This window comes from Ascaphus truei, chromosome 2 (genome assembly GCF_040206685.1).
Source record: "Ascaphus truei isolate aAscTru1 chromosome 2, aAscTru1.hap1, whole genome shotgun sequence".
NCBI classification, from domain to species: Eukaryota; Metazoa; Chordata; class Amphibia; order Anura; family Ascaphidae; genus Ascaphus; species Ascaphus truei.
Window position 1 is genome coordinate 484,689,374 of NC_134484.1, and position 22,812 is coordinate 484,712,185.

At 45.8% G+C, this 22,812-nt stretch overlaps 1 protein-coding gene across 1 annotated transcript; it reads right to left on the bottom strand.

Moving 5' to 3' along the window:
• Positions 1-3,719: 3,719 nt before the first annotated feature.
• LOC142488056 (uncharacterized) lies at positions 3,720-14,113 on the bottom strand. Its single transcript, XM_075588424.1, has 5 exons — positions 12,121-14,113; positions 11,721-11,834; positions 10,894-11,007; positions 10,404-10,517; positions 3,720-6,248 (listed from the first exon to the last, which is right to left on the bottom strand). Exons 1-5 carry the CDS (start codon positions 12,137-12,139, stop codon positions 4,648-4,650), a joined length of 1,962 nt encoding a protein of 653 aa, XP_075444539.1. The 5' UTR covers positions 12,140-14,113; the 3' UTR covers positions 3,720-4,647.
• Positions 14,114-22,812: the final 8,699 nt, after the last annotated feature.

The window sequence follows — 22,812 nt, forward strand, 5'->3', positions numbered from 1 at the left end:
TACTCTACCACGTGGAATTTATTGGCTCTGTGGAAAGTGGGCATATAGAATCTTACCTTGCAATTGGATAGGATCTTGTTATTTAGGGAAAGTGGTCCCTGCATTTACAATCACCAAAGAATTACCTGCAGGGCGTCTCAAAAACAAGAGAAAAACACCAAACACTGCAGGACTGAAAAGTAGTTTATGGAAAGAACAATTTTGGGCTAGTTTATTTCCAAATGTAGGAGTTGGGTTACTATATGACAGGCGTAATACATTAACAGATGTGTTAGATGATGTCCTCAATTACACCACTACAGCTATTGCATCACTAAACCAAGAACAGGTTCAGATCAGGCTTATGGCCTTACAAAACAGAATGGCTTTAGATTACATTTTAACATCAAAAGGAGGTGTATCTGCCCTAATTAAAGAACAATGTTGTGTTTTCATCCAAGATCAGAGTGGCAAGGTACAGCATGAGTTAGACAAGATAGAAGAAATTCAAGAAAGACTTAGGAAGGAAGGCGACACAGACTGGGACCCTTTGGGACTGACTGGATTGGTAGGATCACTAGGAGCGAATTTTTTGAATGCGGTAATGTGTGTGACTGTGATACTCTTTGTCATCTATGTTTGTGTTACGTTTGTCAAAGGCATGATCCACAAATGTGCCACCCCCTATGCAGACATAATGTCATTGTTTGCAGAACCAATTTACAGCAGTCCCTTGAAGAAAGAAGATGCCAAGTACAATGTTCTAACTCTGGAAAAGAAATTGGCCGCAACGCCATACGAGACTATGACTACATTTGGCAGGCACCCTCGTGCACTGTCCTACACCCTCAAGCAGCATTATGAGATGATGGAGCACCCCTGTGCCTCCCAACGTGTTACTGGACTAAAATGATACCAATAATTCTCAAAAAAAACAATGTTTTAAAGAATTAGAGGAGGGACTGACGAAGTTGAGACATTATGGGGTCTGGCATAACAACATAACAGCATTTAGGATGAAGCCATTTTGTGTGAATATTTCAATCTGCCATCTTGTCTTGTCTCTGTCTTGTCTTTGTGAGTCTAATTTCTGTGTTTCATTTCTGTATAAACAAATGTGTGAAGCAGAGAAGGGTATGTTTTCGCTCTTAGCTGACTTTATTGATCTTTCCTCATCCAATCAGCTTCAAATTAAAAGTGTAAACAGGCTAGAGGTTGTGAGAACCCGTGAGATAAGCTCAGATTCTTACAGAGAAACTAATTCTCATACAATATGCCAGGTGGCAGAATAGGCACATCCCATTTAACCCCATAATGTTTTTTAGCTGACAGACAGTTATCCAGTATTATTATGTATTACAAAATGACATCGGCTGTAATATTGTTATGTATTACAAATGAGGTAATATTAGTGACGCGCAAGCCCCCATTGAGGGAGGACACTTTTTAGTATTTAGGGTATAAATATATGGCATACCGTGTTATTGTTAGAGAGCTTTTTTTCAAAAAGCTGTCTCCGTTGTGCACTTGACTTGAATAAATTCACGTGTTATTCTGTTTCAAAATAACCTCCGACTGTTTTTCATTTACGCTTTTCACAAGGGATATGCACAGGGACTCGGCCTTGCAAAGAAAAATTGAAAAAGGGTTCATGGTTTAAGGAATCTCTGGAATTAGTACAGATACAGCTGGTTCTGTTGGAGTACAAGGTTCTGGTTCTATGTATATAAAAAATGCTGTAAAGATACCCCCTTTAAACGCTGTTATATTACTAATTTGTTTATCCCTTTGAAAACCAATAAAAAAGTTTGAAACAAAAAACACACTTGTGTAGGTATAACAGTTTTACTGCACATACTAATAATAATAACACTCCAAAACATACAAGCCTCACAGGGTCGTACCCCTTCACCGTGCTCCCCTTTGCACCGTGTCCTCATCCTCTTGGGTTTACGCCCAAGTACTAAAATGCCCCAGAGCACCCAACAGTCTAGTGTCCACGGAGTCAATCACCCTCCCACGTGTGTGTGACAGCGCTGCCCCAAAAGCCCATGTATGGTTGGTGCACGTGGTGAGATGAGATATCAGCCGGGTATGTCCACAACTAGGCGTAGCAAGGATGAATATGGGATCCACGGATCCGAAGTGATAAACCGCGATGCCCCGCCTCTAGATTGGGTGGGCCCCGCGTAAATTGTATCACCTTAGTCTCTGTGGTCATAAATGGATGATCTGGTCCCAGATCAACCTGATCCAGGATGGAGCCACGTCCTGGCTTTGTTCCTATGCTCTGATTCTACAGGGCAGTGTCCCTGCAGCAACCAGCTGCTCCACAGGGGAGTCGGGCCGAGTTGGGGCCTAATAGGGGATATCTGGCCTATTGCAGATGCCACAGACACCGGCACATACCTCTTACCCCTTCCTTGTCCCTGCTCCAACTGGCATGGCTTGCAGCGAACAAAAAGTATCTATCTGCAGAGCAGGATTCAGGAGCCCTATTGGCAGATATGCGCTATGTGACTCTGTCCCAGAGGCTCATTGGATATGTTGTCCCTGCTTGGAGCCTCTTCCTATAGGCTGCCATGTACGTGCTTGTCCTGCGAATGCGCAGCATCCTGCGCATGTGCAATTGCCTCTAAGATGGCGGTGCCCTGCAAAGGGAGCCGCATGCGACGCCTTTCCCACCGACTGTCCCACACCTCTGGAAAGCCCTTCCCCGCTGTATCCGACTAGCACCCTCTCTATCCACCTTTAAGACCCACCTGCGTAACGAAACATACGAGTAGCACCATGGCTGATAATTTACAACTCGTACATAAACTTTGACCCCTTGCAGACACACTTACCAGAACACCCTCCTACCGTCTCTGTACGTTCTTCTACCAATTAGATTGTAAGCTCTTTGGAGCAGGGACTCCTTTTCTTAAATGTCAGTTTTATGTCTGAAGCACTTATGTTTTATTTGTATTATTTATATGATTGTCACATGTATTAGTTCTGTGAAGCTCTATGTACACTAAAGGCACTATATAAATAAAGATATAGATACATAGATACCTACCCTGTGTAAACACTTGGGTGACAAGGTTTTCTTACTGAGAAACATTGTATACACTCTGCACATGGGAAAGGTTTCTCCCCTGTGTAAATGCTCTGGTGTCTGAGGACTGTCCTCCTATTACAGAATTGATTATGATGTAATCCCCTTTTATGAATTGTTTGGTGTGTTGAGGTGCCTCTCAGTGCTGAAATGTTTCCCAAATTCTGTACAATTAAAAAGTTGCTCCCTTGTGTAAATCTGCTGGTGTAACAAGAGGTCCCACTTTGTATAAAATGGTTTACCACACTCTGAACAAGCACATTATTTCCCCTGTGAGAATCATGTGGTGTGTGAGGTCATTCATCCAAGAAACGTTTTTCCTATACTCTGTCCATGTGAAAGGCCTCTCCCTGTATGAATTTGTTGGTATCTGAAGAGGTGACCTTAACACTGAATTGTTTCCCACACTGAACAAGCAAATGGTTTCTCCCATGTAAATACTTGGGTGTGACAGGAGGTCACACTTTGTACTGAATTGTTTCCAACACTCTGAACTAGGGTTAGACAATAACAAAAATACTTCCCACCATAAAAGAGTATTAAGTAATTTATCGTGATAATATTCAGCAATATATTAACACCCAATAGAAAGCAAAAAAGCAAAAGTTCTCAATGTTCAAAGTCATTTATTGTGAAACATATTTCTTATACAAATGCATTTCATTCTAAATAACATGTAAAAAAGCAAATACATTTTAGTATATTTTAATTTAAAAAATAAAAAATATTTCAATGAAAATGTTACACTAACTACACCCACACTCTCGTTTTCATTTATTTCCTGGGCACAGAGTTAAGATGACAAATAATACATGGTTACAAATACAGTTACATAAGTGAACAGGGTATATATTATATACAAGACATTGCATGCACAGTTAAAGATAATATATATTCTAGGCATATGTAACAGTTACAGACCAGATTAAAATGTGAGACAGCCTTAGTTTTAAAAGAACTTAAACTGGTGGTGGATGCGAGAGTCTCCGGTAAGTGGTTCCAGTTTTGGGGTGCACAGTAAGAAAATTTACAATTACCCCCTCAACCCCCCTTCTCCTGTACACATTAATAGGGCATGAGGAGGCGTGAGTTAATGGGCATGGGGAAGGAGGTCAAGAGGCACGGGTGAGAGCCGAGAGTAATACGGGGGAGGAGAGAAAGGGGTTGAGTCATGGTGGAAGGGAAGGGATAAGAGGCATGGCAGAGGGGAGGTGGTTAATATGGAGGGGTGAGATTACCAGCAGGAGGGTTCCTTATAGCTGCAGCATGTGTAAGTCAAGGAGCTCCCAGACTCACTCCCACTCCCACTCCACTGTCTCTACCAGACCCACACTCAGTCCCCTCTCTGACACAGTCCCCACCCCCATGCCTCTCTGCCAGACGCACCCCCACTCTGCAGCTGCTGATAGGAATGGCAAGTATTGCGTTACCGTCAATTTTATTACTGCAGTATTACTATGCTACTGGTATATTGCCAAACCCTACTGTGAACAATCACATATTTTATCTCATGTATGAATCCTCATGTGTGTAGGGAGGCTGATCCTCTGTGAAAAGCTTTCCCCACACTATGTACATGGAAATGGTTTCTCCCGTGTATGAATACTGTGGTGTCTGAGGAGGTGGCTCATTTGAGAAAAGCTTTTCTCACACTCTGTACATGTGAAGGGTTTCTCCCCTGTATGAATCCGCTCATGCTTGAGGAGCTCCGCCTTTGTAGAAAATCTTTTACTACACTCTGTACATGTGAATGGTTTCTCCCCTGTATGAATCCGCTCATGGTTGAGGAGAGTCGTATTCAGAGAAAAGCTTTTACTACACACTGCACATGTGAATGGTTTTTCTCCTGTATGAGTTATCTGGTGTCTGAGGAGGTTTCTCTTAGTACTGAATTGTTTCCCACACTCTGAACATGTGAATGGTTTCTCCCCTGTATGAGTCATCTGGTGTATGAGGAGACTGCTCTTCATTCTGAATTGTTTCCCACACTCTGTACATGTGAATGGTTTCTCCCCTGTATGAATCCGCTCGTGGTTGAGGAGCTCTGTCTTCCGAGAAAAGCTTTTACTACACTCTGCACATGTGAATGGTTTCTCCCTTGTATGAGTCAACTGGTGTCTGAGGAGGTTGCTCTTAATACTGAATTGTTTCCCACACTCTGTACATGTGAAGGATTTCTCCCCTGTATGAATCTGTTCATGGTTGAGGAGCTCCACCTTCAGAGAAAACCTTTTACTACACTCTGCATATGTGAATGTTTTCTCTCTTGTATGAGTCATCTGGTGTCTGAGGAGACAGCTATTAAATGTGAATTGTTTCCCACACTCTGTACATGTGAATGGTTTTTCTCCTGTATGAGTCATCTGGTGTCTGAGGAGGTTTCCCTTAATACTAAATTGTTTCCCACACTCTGTACATGTGAATGGTTTTTCTCCTGTATGAGTCATCCGGTGTATGAGGAGGTGGCTCTTAGTACTGAATTGTTTCCCACACTCTGTACATGTGAATGGTTTTTCTCCTGTATGAGTTATCTGGTGTATGAGGAGGTGGCTCTTAGTATTGAATTGTTTCCCACACTCTGTACATGTGAATGGTTTTTCTCCTGTATGAGTTATCTGGTGTCTGAGGAGGTGGCTCTTAGTACTTAATTGTTTCCCACACTCTGAACATGTGAATGGTTTCTCCCCTGTATGAACCCTCTGATGATTGAGGAGGGTCCTCTTAGTACCTAACTGTTTCCCACACACTATACAAGTAAAAGGAGTCACTGCTGTCTGAATCATCTGGTGTGAAAGTAGTTTCGCCTTCAGTGAGAAACTGCTCCCACCATTTGTACATGTAAAGGTTTGCTCTCTAGTGGGGACACAAAGGTGTGTGAGCAGGTCCCTGTCCAGTGAGAAGCTTTTGCCACACTGACAACAGAGAAAAGGCTGAGCACCACGGCTTCTTCTTGCATCTCTCGCATACCTTTTGCTGGACCCATATTTAGAGTCTGTCTCCGCTGTGTGCTGTACAAGGTCTGTAAATTCACCATCATGTGGCACTGGTTCCTTGCACGTTTCTAAAATGTGGCAGGAATCATTGTTTTTTGGCACTTCTGGGCTGTGAGGAGTCAGACAGCTTCTGGATGCATCAGAGCTCAAGTTCTGTTCCTCATTCAGGCCGTTCTCTAACAGAAGTAAACAAAAAATACAGAACAAATGTTTTCAAATCTGTAAATCAAATTACTGAACGCAAATTACAAATCCAAAACACTAAAGAATCTATTTCACCAATACTTAATTAACAAAATATTCTCTTACCCAGGGTTTTAAAATTGTGGCACATGGACACCCAGTGACCCCTAATGACTGTGGTGGTCCCCGAAGGCCTGAAATGTATTTGTAGCAGCTCTCTCAGTGAAATCATTGACACATATAGAACTTGTATTTATTACTGTATTCATTATTTAAGGATACATGTACATCCTCCAAATAATTAACACTGAAAATGTCCATGAGAAGTAAAGTTAAGGAACTCCTGGTCTATCATATTAGTGCGTTAATAATATCAACTAAACCAGACAGCCACCTATAGTGTAAAGATACTGTAGATGCCCATGTATGTATGTCTTTATTTATATAAGGCCCGCAGTGTACTCGGCGCTTTACAGCAGAAACAATACAGTACAGGGAATTATAATACAATAAGTGCAACAAACACAATCAGACAATAGGAACGGAAATCCCTGCCCTGGAGAGCTTACAATCTAAGTGATGCAGCGACTACACTGCCCATGTAATCTTCTGCCATAAGACCCACAAACTAAACTGCTCCATTTTGTGTCATATTTTGTCAGTCACAAATACTATTCATATAATTTCCCAAGCAGGCGTACTTGGTGTAATATTTGACTCCTCTCTTTCCTTCTCCTCTCACATTCAAAACATTGTAGAAAAGAAGAACTGGAGGCAAAAGTAGATAAAATAAGATTTATTGAGACACACAGCCCAAGTTAAAAGAGAAACCTCCAACGCGTTTCTCGCATGGAAGCTTTATCACAGAGTGTTTTCCTGAGTCTAGAGAGTGTCACGTTATAGACACTCCGCGCCGGAAACACTGCCTACCTGAATCCCAGGTAAAAACGTCCCATGGGAACAAAACAGTCCGGGGAAAATGTAACCACGGAAAGAAGGCCGTATAACTGTTGGGGAGAAATCCAGCAAAAGGACACAATAAAGAATACAATAACAATAAACTTAAATAGACTCATAAGGACAATAACAATTCAATGAAAAAGCATCAAATTTAAAAGTGGATAGGATGTGGAGAGAATAACATTATCTTATATTAATTAAATTAACTGTAACACCAAATAATATAATATAATCATGTAATAATATACATATAATAAAAGTAATTTAAAAGTGTATAGGATGTGGAGGGAAAAAAATTCTTAGATTAAATTAACTGTAACACCAAATAATATAATCACGTGATAATATACATATAATAAATGTAAACTCAACTACCAAGGCAAAGAACAATTTGAATCTTGATAAGGGAAATATACATAATGAATAAGATGTAATTAAATAAACCACACTGAGAAAATTGCCACATTAAGGATACAATACTACTCATCAAATGTGACTAGGAGAGACACATATGTATCTCAATGTTAGAAACAAATGTATATGAATCACACACAGTATTATATAACCTGAGAATGGGCAAAGGAATAATATAGCTTAGAGAAAATGTTTTAGGTCCCATTCTGTATTAATCCCAAAAGGGGATAGAGTATTAAGTGAGTGGGTCCAAAACATCTCACGCTGATTTAAGCTGTTTAATTCTATCACCCCCTCGTGTAGGGACAGGTATAGATTCAATCCCCTCGTGTAGGGACAGGTATAGATTCAATCCCCTCGTGTAGGGACAGGTATAGATTCAATCCCCTCGTGTAGGAACAGGTATAGATTCAATCCCCTCATGTAGGGACAGGTATAGATTCAATCCCCTCGTGTAGGAACAGGTATAGATTCAATCCCCACGTGTAGGGACAGGTATAGATTCAATCCCCACGTGTAAGAACAGGTATAGATTCAATCGCTGGAAAATGAAAGGTGGACAAGTTTCCCAATGTACAATTTGTAAAATGTTTGGAAACTGGGAGCATCTGATCTAGTTTTGTAATAGAACGAATGTGCTCCATAATTCTGACCTTCACTGGTCTGATTGTCCGCCCAACGAATCCTCGACCACAACCGCAGGTTAAGTAATAAATCACAAAATTACAATGAATAAAAACTGGAATTGTGTGTGTTTTCTTACTTTGTACAATATCAATAGTTTTGATAGGATTGGCATAGCAACAAATACACATTTACCACATTTGGAAAAAAACATGTATTAAATTTGATTCATGAACACGGTCTGACCTGGAGGTAAATAAACTAGGTGAAAGATAGTTTGCCAAGGATTTAGCCTTTCTAACTGCAAATATTGGTCCTTGTTCAATTGACTCTTTAAGGTCTTCCTCCAAGGTGAGCACTTCCCAATGTTTCTGGATGTTTGAGTGGATTTGATCTATGCCGTGTAATAAACAGCGGATTGGACCCTTCGGGAGTGCCCAGTCTCTCCTTTATTTAAATCCCCTGCCTAGAACCAGTTGAACCATTAGACAGTAACTCAGCATGAGTACAGAGTTTGCCATTCATGTAAGCCTCCTCTGTAACCCCTGTTCTGCAGCCCCTGACAGAAAATCTTTTTGCTAATTCAGTGTCCTGTTGATCAAAATAATCCTCGTTAGAGTAAAGCCGCCTTAGGCGGAGAAATTGGCCCTTGGGTATACCCCGGATGAGTGACCTGGGGTGATTGCTATCCGCTTTAAGAAAGGTATTTCTGGAATTCTGTTTCCTATAAATGTCAGTCTGTATTTCTCCTGTAAGGTCAATAAATAAAGTGATATCTAAATAATTTATGTGATTAATATGGGGTTCATAAGTAAAGTTAAGATTCAACATATTGGAATTAAGAGTATTAATTAAAGTGTCCAGTGAATGTGAATCCCCTTCCCAAATCATAATCAGGTCATCAATAGAACGCTTGTAAAAAATAGCTACACACAAAGAGGAACTCCCGCACAGCTAAGGTGAACCACGGTGAGGTGCTAACTAGGTAAGGGAGATAGAGTATACAAGAGAAAAGGGAGACCTGGTATATAAGCACTCAATCACTGCTAATGTATAGTGATAATATTAAAATACTTTATTATCAAACAATGAATAAAATAATGGGGTTTAAAATAAAGGGCAGATCAAACAGCACGTGACTGTGAATCTTATATAACATAGCTGAGACAGCTACGTAGATGGAACATATGGGGGATCCTTGATAGATATTCAGGATCCCATGCTGTAAGTATACAGCCTACTATTGATATAGTAATAGGACCAATGTAAGACCGCTATTCTAAAACTGTTCTACACTGTGCTGATAGCAAAAACTGTACAACCACTCATGTGAATGGTAGATGCAGACACATCGTTTTCAAGTATGTCCTGGGCACAGAGTTATAAAAAATACATGGTTACGATAAAAGAACAGGGTTATACAGGGAATTCATAGACATTTCATGGACAGAAAAGTTGGAAAATTGGGTACAGGGAATAAAGGGCTTATGTGTTTCAGATAGAAATAGAGCAGCTTTAACATCAACTAACATCAGCGAACGGCAGAAAACGGCTCACGCCGTTTGGCTGCCCTTCGGCTGCGTCAAAGTCTGTGCGCCTTTGGAGCAATGCAGATGTACGCTGGGTGGGTGAGGTTGAATCTGGTGCGTCTGTGAACAAAAAGATCTTTTCTTTGTCCCCTTGGCTCATTAACATTCCAGTGGGTGGGGCTGCAAATTCAACAAAGAACAAGCACATGTTAACCCTTAGCACGCTGTTCCTGTGCAGAGGGGAGCAGTTCTTGGGTGGGCCCTCATCAGGCTGTGCGCCTTTGGAGCAACGGAGATGTACGCTGGGTGGGTGAGGTTTAATCTGGTGAGTCTGTGAACAAAAAGATCTTTTCTTTGTTCTGTGAATTTGTTTTCCCAAATGCGTTTTATTGTATCTATTGATGGTCCGATACCTATAACTCTGCAATTCCAACCTTTTATACGTGTTTGTGTGCCATATTGCACTTCTAACTCTGCTGCATGTGGCTTGTCCCAGAACACCCAGCAGGCCTGGGGACTTCCTATGAGAGGCAATGAACCATGAATATTCACTAAATGTGACCATGCTTCTTGTAACAAGATAACACCCCTTTGTGCAGACAAAGGGGAAAAGGTACTCACCAGAGACAGGAAATGGAACAGTTTCACTCTTTATTGGTGTCAGATGTTCCTCTGGGTTCGGTTCTTCTTTCTCTGACTTAATCTCTAAACTCTCCAGTACAACCACTGGGAAAACTGGCAATAAGAAAAGGGAAATCCATCATGTAAAGCTGGGAGTGGGGGCGCTTCTTGTGATATCAGTATACAGAAATACTCTATACTGATCCCTATGGGGGAGGGGTGAAGTGATTGATTTTACTTTATTAATAACCCTTTGAGTGCTGAAGAAGTTTTTACCCCCAAGTGCTGAAAACATTTTGGAGCTACCAATGTTCAAACCTCAATAACACTAATATCCTCAATATAACCTTAGATGAATCATTTTTTTCATTAGTACAGGTATCTTATAATTGTATGCACGCTTTAATATTATTTCCCAAAATATTGCAGACATTTCAGTCCATTTTTAAACATACTGAATACAGATAAGTGAGGATGTAAGGGTACTTACCACAAACAGGAAATGCATCTATTTCTTCCTTTATTGGGGTCAGATGTTTCCCTGTGTCGGTCTCTTCTTTCTCCGACTTAATCTCTAAACTCTCCAGTACAATCACTGGGAAACCTGACAACAAGAAAGGGGAAACCCATCATGTAAAGCTGGGAGTGGGGGCGCTTCTTGTGATATCAGTATACAGAAATACTTTATACTTATCCCTATGGGGGAGGGGTGAAGTGATTGATTTTACTTTATTATTAACCCTTTGAGTGCTGAAGAAGTTCTTACCCCCAAGTGCTGAAAACATTTTGGAGCTACCAATGTTCAAACCTCAATAACAATAATATTCCCAATATAACCTTAGAACAGCGGTGGGCAAACTAGGGGTGCACGACCCCCAAGGGGGGCGCGAGATTACCGGCGGTTGGCGCAGGGTTTACAGAGGCCCAGCGTGCTTCCCGAAGGCACTTAAATTAAACCATACTAACCTTGATTCAGCCGGCATCTGGAGACGCGGAACAATGGCAACGCGGGCTGAAATGACGCCGCTGGGTTATGTGACGTCACGTTGCTATGGCAACGTGCCATCACGATGCCCAGGCGCCGTGAATCAAGGTAAGGAGGAGAAGGGAGGGGTCGCACAGAGAGGAGGACATCCGGCAGGGGGCGAAGGAAAAAAAGCTTGCGCCCCCCTGCCTTAGACAAATGATTTTTTTCATTAGGACAGGTATCTTATAATTGTATGCACGCTTTAATATTATTTCCCAAAATATTGCAGACATTTCAGTCCATTTTTAAACATACTGAATACAGATAAGTGAGGATGTAAGGGTACTTACCACAAATAGGAAATGCATCTATTTCTTCCTTTATTGGGGTCAGATGTTCCTCTGTGTCGGTCTCTTCTTTCTCCGACTTAATCTCTAACCTCTCCAGCACATCCACTGGGAAACCTGGCAACAAGAAAAGGAAAATCCATCATGTAAAGCTGGGAGTGGGGGCGCTTCTTGTGATATCACCTCCTCTGATATTGGTATAATATAATACCTCTTGTAAAGAAATGTATTACTAGCCCTTCTGGCAGAACATGACAGAGGTGAAGATATATTATCTTCTTACCTGCTGATGGTTCTATAGGAAAACAAGATGAGTTTGGGTGTTTGACTCGCATAACTGCAAAATAATCAGATATTCCCTCCTTGCAGATTTCAAAGACACCAAAATATCTCCTCTACTCACTTAACAAGCGTGGATACATGCTGGCAGTGGGCAGCGCTGCTCTGGGGGTGCTGGCAGTGGGCAGTGCTGCTCTGGAGGTGCTGGCAGTGGGCAGTGCTGCTCTGGAGGTGCTGGCAGTGGGCAGTGCTGCTCTGGAGGTGCTGGCAGTGGGCAGCGCTGCTCTGGAGGTGCTGGTAGTGGGCAGTGCTGCTCTGGAGGTGCTGACCGGAGGTTACTTAATCTATATGTGTTGGATTTTAGAATGAGCCTGTATATAAAACAGAATTGGAATGATCAGTTTTTTTTGGACAAATATACAGGATTTAGTATCAGCTTTTTCAAACCTAAATCATTAACCCCAAAGGAGTCGTAGAAGACAGGGGCACCAAAAAACACATATGGTCCATTCTCAAACAGGAACTTCATTTCAAACACTGCAAAACTTTAATGGCTCAGGATTGTGTCACAACATAACCATCTAGAAAAGTATAAAGAGAGTTGGAGATTAGCAGCCAAAAGACCAGTAAAGTCCTCATAGTGTAACATAGTAACATACTGTACAGTTCCATAGTATGAATAAAAAGCAGATACAGTAAGTAGCCAGGTCCCCCCTGCCTGTGGTGATCGCGGGTGCCGCCGAGCAAAGTGGCGGACTCATTGGATGGCCGCAGGAGTGGGGGCCGATCGGAGCGTGTCCATCGGGTTCCGGGAGCTGGGCGCACTGTTGGGGACTCTCGGCGGCTCCCGCGAGGGGCGTCGCCATCTTCCTTGTGGTTGCGCAATTTGTCCCAGCAGCCGGTGGCCATTACGGAGGTTGGCGCATGCGCAAAGGAAGTGCGCGCGAGGCGGCCAATGGGAGAATAGCTCCCAAGAAGAATACAGCCCCCAGGGTGCACAGGGGCAGGTGATGCCAGGTAGCTAATAGGGCTGTAGGATCTCCCTGCAGAGGAGATTGGATACATTTGGCATGCTGAGCCCACGCTAGTCACCGCCAGGAGAGGCTAGGGGAAGGAGGTGAGGGTGCAGGGGTCAGTGACTCACTGCACTAGGCCAGAAGCCCCCTAGGCCCCAGTTAGCTCTGAGCCACCTAGTAGCTTGTGTTGCTTCAGGGACAGGCCCCAGATTAGGGATCCTGCCCCTTACTATTATGTGCTAGTTAGGGACACAGCAGACGCTGCACTTCTCATCCAGAGGCTTGGGATCAAGCCTGCTCCACAGAGAGCGGAACTGTACCCAGGGTGGACCGCCCTGACGATCATCTCCCCGGAGGAACCGGACATCGCCAGAAAGGTCGTCGGATCCTTTGCGGAGACCCTTTAACGCCCAGGTGCCGTCGCACTGAGCAGGTAACGTTACACACGTGTATTCGCACATAGTGGCAGCGCTGACCACGGGACAAGGTGGGGTTATACTGTGGACACGGTGTGGGGGATTACGTTATATCCTACTGCAGTGCTAACATTGAATGTTATGTGATTGGTATGTTATGCGCATATATGTAGTAAAGTCAGTCCTGTTTTACAACCGTATGCTTACCGTGATTAGAAAAAATAGGAGAGGAGCTCCCCTCTGTGTGCTCCAAAGCAATGGCAGCGGATGTGGTGAAATGATGAACAATTGAATAGTAATAATGGGTGGATGGGGCCACGGTGAAGGTTGAAGTTCATGTGTGATGTAAATCCCAGACCAGTATGTGTCACCCCCTTATGAATATGACCGGGTGCCCCACTCCGTGTCTGGTAATGGCACTAAGGAATATCTAATGTGTATAACAGAGGCATACCGGCAAATTAATATAATGAATGAACAGGGGGGACACTTAACTGAAAGCTGATCCTCGATGATGATAGAACCGGCGTGCAGGGCAGTCAATCACTCGGGAGGAACTCGCAGCGCTGCCAGCTTCTTGTTTCAGCGTGAAGACCCAATGGGAAGTAGCGACGCTATGACGTCATCATTCTGCGACCCGCCCATGCTGGTTCCTGACAGCCTGTGTCTCTCTACCGGGACCGCCACAAACTCGCCTTGCAGCTCACACCGTCAGCCGACCACCCCCCAGACACCACAGGAGGTGAAGATATGCCGCCCCCCAGCGTGCTCCGAATGAGACAGCAACATAGAGTAGTAGGAGATATTCGGGCACTGCATACAGTGAAAAGTGAGGCTGGAGTAATCTTGAAAAAATACTTTATTGTGGCATATAAGCCAAAATTAAAAGCACAGAGTCTCCCCGGACGCGTTTCTCACCTCTCAGGGCTCTTTCTTTGAGAGGCTAGAAACGCGTCAGGGGAGACTCTGTGCTTTTCATTTTGGCTTATATGCCACAATAAAGTATTTTTTCAAGATTACTCCAACCTCACTTTTCACTGTATGCAGTGCCCGAATATCTCCTACTACTCTATTTTGCTTACCGTGATTGTTTCCTGTGAGGGCCTCCTCCCACTCCGTTGGGATCCCTCTCAGGTGGAGGCGTTGCACCACGAGATTGTTATATGTGTGTTCCCCAGGCTCCCGAGCGGAGGCTTAGGTTCCTGAGAGCCATACAGGTATACACAGCAGTAGTAGCGTCTGTATTCACAGGGAATACCCGTTACATTTGGAGGCGCTGCCGAGAGCAGCCCTAAGGTGTCTGTGACAGGGTGAAGTCAAGCCCTATCAGTTATGCCTGGGAGACATATGTCTGAGTGCTTCATCCAGCACTCATAAGGGTTAACTCAGGTGGAAGCTAGGTAATCAGGATGTAAGCTGACACCTGATAAGCAGCAAGGTATAAGATGATGTTGTTACTGGCAGTAGCTGCCTGCCTTAGACCAGAGCACACTGCTATGTGTGCTGCTAGCCAGACGGATACATCAAACTAACTACTGCAACCAAAGTAAGACTTGTTCATTTGTTTTTCCTGACTGCTTAAAAGACACTTACGGTTTGTTATGGTTTAGCCAGCCAGCCTGCTAGATTGGCCTGGTGTGTTAGTCAGTCCTCCCAATGTGGAGCAGGATTTGTTTTTGTTTAAAGGGACAGTGTACCCACATGTTATGTTATGCTGTGGAGAAATAAAGCCACTGAACATTTTCATTATCCTGAAACTATACGTGTGGACTGTTCCCTGACCTCGGCTACAGGCCGTCCTGCCACAGTGCCCTACTCAGTAGTTCACGTAGTATCCTATCAGTCAGCATGCCTGCGCTCACGCCACCACGCCGCAACAAGTGGCCGACTGGGCCGAAAGACTAGGAGAGGTCCTGCGACACGTAATCGCCGTAGAAGGGGTACCTGCCGATGTACCCATGTTTACTGTCTGCAGCGCAGTAAGGACATTACCTGGTCTGGCGGGAGCCCGTCTCATCAGTAAGCACTACAACATTGACCAGCAAGAGAACACCCTACTGCTGGCCACCGAACAAGCTCTACCCCCTGATAGACGCCCACAAGTAGTGTATCTACCAGAGACTTTAACGCAAGGGTGCCCTATCATTTACCTTGGAACCGTTTCCAGTTACGTAACTTCCCCTACCAGACAGAAATTGCGGCCTCATTCCAGCCTCAGATATGGACGAATACCGGCGCAATCAGTTCTTCCGAGGGGCCATTCCCACACATCACATCGTGATCATGATTAGGTGCTCACTAATGAAAGGGCCTCCCCCTACATTCATGGACATTTTGGGGATCGTCAAGGGGCATGAAGCCTATACTAAGCTGCATACGGGCACCAAGGTCAAAGATCCACTTGCGAGTGACATCCGGGAGTCTCCGCTCACTGGGTCAAGAAACCTGTCAAAGAGGAAGAGGAGCCACCCAAGTCGCCCTCACTGAAAGGCCGAACTTCAGGGAGATCTTCACCCACTTACTCGAGACAACTTTATCCCAAGGATATCATCTGCTATGGCTGTGGACAGAAGGGCCATTTCTCCAGAGAGTGCCCTGACGGAGTTAACCAAGGAAAAAAAACTCCAAGTAAAGGAAGCTCGGCTCGGTCCATGATCTGCCGGATACAGACCACCGAAGCCAACACGTCCGAGGCCACCCCGGCACCTCCCGAAGCTCCTACTGACCTAAGCCCCGACGATGGAACTCCGGACGGGGATGCTTACAGTCAGGTAGGCCCCTCTGCCATCGTGCGTGTGGTAGTAGAAGGAGTCTATGCCTCTGCTCTACTGGACAGCGGATCCCAAGTGACCATAATATACTGCCAATTCTATGACCAACACCTCAAACACTGTCCCCTGCGGTCGGCCTGAACATATGAAGGTGAGGGGGTTAAGTAACAAAGATTACCCCATCGATGGGATTGTGAGAGTTCAACTGGAGATACTCAAACTGAACACCGGCAAGAAACATCCCATGCATGTGGAGGCAATGGTATGTCCGAAGCCTCAAGGACAATGTCAGTACCCGGTCATCTTGGGAACGAATACTGATATAGTACGAGCCGTAATCAGAGCATACCTGAAAGAGACCAACGAATTACCTATGGCTAATCCACTGCTTGACCCTGTACTTCGGGAAGAGTGCAACCTAGTATATGCCTTAGAGCGTCACGGGGACCTCTACAATCGTCAACGCGGACTGACGACCATTTTACCAGGGGTAGTGCAACGCATAGCTGTCTGGTGCTGTTATCTCAATCGAGATGAGACCGATCATCTTTTCTCTCTGGAGAGTACTCCTGAGGAAGAGGTTCAGAGTGGGTATAGGGTAATACCCGAAGTGAGAGAGTGGACGACCAAAATTCCAGTACGAACCTACGTACAGTATATGTTCAGAACATCTCCCCATTCCCGATGGACATTGATGCAGGACGAAGTTTGGGCAGCATATATCCGGTCAGCCATGTGGGCTTCAATATGTAGGCCAGACCACTAGGCCAGTAAAAACACGTATTCTGGAACACATTGGTAATGTGAGGAGAGGTGTCACAACGCACTTTTTATCCAATCATTTTATTACAATACACCAGGGTGACACTTCAGGACTGAGGTTTACAGTGCTGGAACATGTACTGCCCCACTGGAGAAGTGGGGACAGAAATGTCGCACTGAAAAAAAGAGAGAGCTTTTGGATCTTTTCTCTCAAAACCTTAGTGCCGCAAGGCCTGAATGTGGATTTTGAGCTAGGTGTTTTTCTTTAGTATTTTTTCATTTTCATTATATATTAATTTAATAATTTATATATGATTTTTATGGGATTATATTTTCACCTATTTTTTGGAATATTTTTACTTGAGTTCATCGTTGTGATCCGATCTATGTCTGATATGTCATAAATATGGTCAAGACCCCTTTTAAAAATATGCCTTACTTTGTGTGTATGTATATGGAAATTTGATAATATGTTGTCTCTTAATCAAATTCTCTTCGTCTTATATATCTTATATTTAACGGACGAGAATTGTGTGAGCCGCATCTCGCGAGAGCTGGCCTCTTACTGTTCGTGGGATGCGTGTCAGCTCATTGGGCACTGATAGGCTATTTCTCGCAGAGGGGCTGGGCGAGACTCTGACTGTTTGACGCTTGGGATGCGGGACAATACCCATTGGTTAATATAGCTTATGACGTCATTGGGTTTTTTGGCGCCAAAACGGCAACAGCTGCTATTTAAATGTCCTATACACCACACATTACACTTCTTGATAAAGTGCCTGCGGTGCATGAAACGCGTTGAAGGTTGTAACCCCCGTTTTTATGGACTCAAAATAAAGATTTTTTGCCAGACCTGCTCCTCATCCCATTTCTTGGCTGTGCGCTGCACACACACTATATTGGATGTCCCTTACCAGGATACAGCTGCACGCTGATGGAGATAGCTACTGGAGGCTTCAAGCTGTGAGTACCTTTACCTGAGGCCAGCCCAATGAGGTAAAGGAGGGTGTCCTTGTGCACCTACCCCTACCTTCAGGGTGACTAGAGCCCCATTATAGGTTTTTGTACTATTTATTATTATTGATCACTCCCCAGTCAGATCTCATTCTCCCTTTATTAACATATAGGTCCGTGTACTTTGAGCACCATATTGCCACCACTGTATACTTCCCCACAAAAGACCAGAAAGCCATCACAGTGGTAAAAATATTATGGGAGAAGTACTTCGTTCACTACGGTCTTCCAAACCGGCTTCACTCAGATCAAGGTCGAGATTTTGAGAGCACTCCGATCCGGGAATTACTCAAAATGTTTAACATTGCAAAATCACGGACGACTTCGTACCCCCCCCCCCCCCCGAAGGAGACGCTTTGCCAGAACGATTCAACAGGATCTTGTTGGACATGCTCGGAACCCTGAATGATGCGCAGAAAACGGAATGGAGTCGACACGTGGAGGCTTTGGTACACGCGTACAATTGTACCCACCATGAGTCCACTGGATTCTCCCCATACTTCCTCATGTTTGGGCGAGAGGCAAGACTGCCAGTAGATGTACGTCTTCGAGTATCAACAGATGGGATACACAATGCTACCCATTTGAAATATGTGCAAAGACTCAAGGACAGTTTGCAGCAAGCTTACCAACAGGCTGAGAAGTCTACAGCTAAACTGAATGCTGGCAACAAGAGACGATATAACCATAAAGTCAAGTATCGGGAGCTACGTCCTGGAGACGCTGTGTTGCTTCGTAATCTGGGAGTCCCAGGAAAGCATAAATTGGCGGATCGATGGAGAGATGGTATATATGAAGTAGGGTCACAGATGCCTGGCCTCCCGGTCTATCGCATCAAAGACACTGAAGGCCGGGTAAAGGTTTGGCATCGTAATCACCTTCTCCCCATTCCACGAGTGGGAGATGAGGAAGCAGAAATACTGGCCACACCGCTGAACGGTGAGTCCGATTACTCAGAGATTGGTCAAGAGACTGTGAATAATTACCCCCACTCAGACTCCTGAAGACCCTATGGAAGGACCCTCTCAAAGGGACTATTCCACAGAAGGGGCATCTCTCGGAGGAGCTACGGGTAAAGGGCCCCGTGGCCAATGCCTACTAAAAGGTGGCACCAACAGGCCAGCCTTTGGATCCACAGAGCCCGAGCTTTGTACCCAACAGAGACTGTTCAGAGACATTTCTCCCCTCAAGGGAAGAGGCTGAGCCTCAGGACTGTACATATTACTCCCCAGAGGGAGTTGCTGACGAACAGCTCCGTAGGAGCCAAAGAGTAAGGTACCCTCCAAACCGGGTAGCCTATGACCAAATTGGGGCACCCCATTGAGAGGCTCAGCAGTGGTCTCGTAGCAAAATACAATTGGTAATTGTAATGCTCACAGAGTTGTGTAACATCGTGTAAAGTCATTCGATGTATTAAGTTGTGTTATGCATTTTCATTATATAACTTTTCTGTATATAGTTGGTTACGTCATGTGTCCAAAGCAAGGTCATTGGGGTTTTTTTACCAGGGGGAGGATGTAGCCAGGTCCACCCTGCCTGTCGCCCCCCCCTCACCTGTGGTGATCGCGGGTGCCGCCGAGCAAAGTGGCGGACCCGTTGGATGGTCGCAGGAGTGGGGGGCCGATCGGAGCGTGCCTGGCGGGTGCCGGGAACTGTGTGCGCAATGGCGCACTGTTGGGGACTCTCGGCGGCTCCCGCGAGGGGCGCCGCCATCTTCGTTGTGGTTGCGCATGCGCAATGGGTCCCAGCAGCTGGTGGCCATTACGGAGGTTGGCACATGCGCAAATAAAGTGCGCGCAAGGCGGCCAATGGGAGAATAGCTCCCAAGAAGAATACAGCCCCCAGGGTGCACAGGGGCAGGGTCAGGTGACACCAGGATCTCCCTGCAGAGGAGATTGGATACATTTGACGCGCTGAGCCCACGCTAGTCGGCGCCAGGAGAGGCTAGGAGGAAGGAGGTGAGGGTGCAGGAGTCAGGGACTCACTGCACTAGGCCAGCAGCCCCCTAGGCCCCAGTTAGCCCTGAGCCACCTAGTAGCTTGTGTTGCTTCAGGGACAGGCCCCAGATTAGGGATCCTGCCCCTTACTATTAAGTGCTAGTTAGAGACACAGCAGACGCTGTGCTTCCCATCCAGAGGCTTGGGATCAAGCCTGCTCCGCAGAGAGAGCGGAACTCTACCCAGGGTGGACTGCCCTGACCGATAATCTCCCCGGAGGAACCGGACATCGCCAGAAAGGTCGTCGGATCCTTTGCGAAGACCCTTTAACGCCCAGGTGCCGTCGCACTGGGCAGGTAACGTTACGCACGTGCACACACGAGTACTCGCACATAGTGGCAGCGCTGACCACGGGACAAGGGGGGGTTATACTGTGGACACGGTGTGGGGGTTTACGTTATATCCTACTGCAGTGCTAACATTGAATGTTATGTGATTGGTATATGTTATGCGCATATATGTAGTAAAGTCAGTCCTGTTTTACAACCGTATGCTTACCGTGATTGTTTCCTGTGAGGGCCTCCTCCCACTCCGTTGGGATCCCTCCAAGGTGGAGGCGTTGCACCACGAGATTGCTATATGTATGTTCCCCAGGCTCCCCGAGCGGAGGCTTAGGCTCCGGCTCCTGAGAGCCATACAGGTTACACAGCAGTAGTAGTGTTTGTATTCACAGGGAATACCCATTACAAGTACATGAATGAGACTTTGATAAATGCTCCCGATACTCTCTCAGGTCCAGCAGTTCTGCTCCATACTGACACAGTCTCACTTTCCTATTTCATACGGTGAGAAGTGGGTAATGCAGAGGAACCAGTGCAGTAACTTCCCCTCACCTTACCCCACCATAATAAATAGGGGGGTTTGATCCCTCACACCCTCTTTAAATTTGTTCTTCGATCACCTCCAGTTTCTCACATTCAGCTCATTTGTACCTGGCAGGACATTCTTATATAAAAGGAGGGCCTGGGGAAACACTGACATTTTACTCACTGATTATTTATTTTCCCATGGTCTCTCAATGTCAGCACATGACATGAGGGAATAGGCTCTGCCCATCTGAAGGTAGGACACAGACTTCTGACCTGCTCACACCCTTATAAACCCGTCCTATTATGACGGGATCACTGCTTCCCGACCCAGATAATTTCCAGCGGAATAGTTATATTCTGATACTGAATCAAAAGCACTATTCTCTGTGTTATATCTGTGGAACGTATCCACACGTATAATACAAGTATTGTAAACACAATAAGACAGTCTGTCTGTGAGTGGGTTTATTGGCTTTGCACCTCATCCCAGGCTGTTTAAAAGCCGTGTTTAAAGCAGCAAGCATTGGCTTAAGGGTTTTCCATGTGTAACGGGTATTCCCTATGAATACCGCCGCTACTACCTGCTGTGCAACCTGTGTGGCTCTCAGGAGCCTAAGCCTCCGCTTGGGGAACCTGGGGTACATACATATCATACATCTCTAGGTGCAACGCCTCCACCTGGGAGGGATCCCAACGGAGTGGGAGGAGGCCCTCACAGGAAACAACCACACAACACGAGCGAATATAAAACAGGACTGGCTTTACTGCATGGAAACACATATATCACTCAATAACATCATAACATCATCATGCGCCACGGCGGGCGCTAACCACACTGGGTGTCACGGCGGACACTAACCACACTAGGCGTCACGGCGGACGCTACCACCTCTAGGCGTCACGGCGGACGCTATCACCTCTAGGCGTCACGGCGGACGCTACCACCTCTAGGCGTCACGGCGAACACTATCACCTCTAGGCGTCACGGCGGACGCTACCACCCACAATGTGACCCCACCCTGTGTCCAGTAACCCCCACCCAAATGTCTCGTACTCCCAGAGTCAAATACCACTGTGCATATGTGTGTGTGACTGCGCAGCCACTATGTTTGGTGATAGGCCTGGTTGGTGCACGTGAGTTGCAGGTTACCTGCCCGGGCTCCAGCCACGGGTACCGCGATATCAATCCGCACGATCCGACGTTGTCCTCCACACCGCGTGGGTTGAAAGTCCAGCGCGAACAATGTCTCTCCTAGTCTTAGGGTCTTGGGTGGTGTTCTGAGCCCAGAACCCACCTCGCAGGGCCGCACGGCTTCCGCTCTGTGTCCCTGACTACTTGACCAAATAATGGGGCAGTGTCCCTATCTAGGGCCTGTCCCTAAGCTCCACAAGCTATTAGGTGACTCAGGACCTAACTGGGACCTTGGGGGCTGCTGGCCTATGCAGAGGGTCACTGACCTCTGCATCCACCTCTTACCCCTAGCTGGTCCGGATCCTGAGTGCCTGCGTAGCTGCAAAACCCCGCGAAATGTATCTAACTGGGAGCAGGGGAATCCGGCCTTCTGATTGGCTCCCTGGCGTCAGGTGTCTCTGCCCCTAAGCACCCTGGGGGCTGGTAGTCTATTCTCGCGCATGCGCGGGCTGTCTGAGCCTCCCGCGCTGTGCACTGCCATTGCGCATGCGCAACAGCCCTGTGTATGCGGCGCCCTGCTTCCCGAGCCGCCGGGCCAGTGGCAACGCGATCGCGGCCTTAGCGACGGCCCGATCGCGTCCCCGGCAACCGGCCTGCTCGCCGCTCGCGTCCCTAGCTACCAGGGATCACTATGCTTCCGCTCCAGCCCGATCCACACACGCGCTCGCAACTGGGAAGGAGGGGGTGAGTGCGCGAGGGGGGGGAACCTGACTACACGCGAGGAGGACCTGGCTACACATGTAATAATGGACTTGACAAGTGTGTGCTCATTTGCATGTCATTTCCCAGAATCCCTTGCTGCAATATGTATTTAAAAAAATTCTAAGCAGTTATGTGAA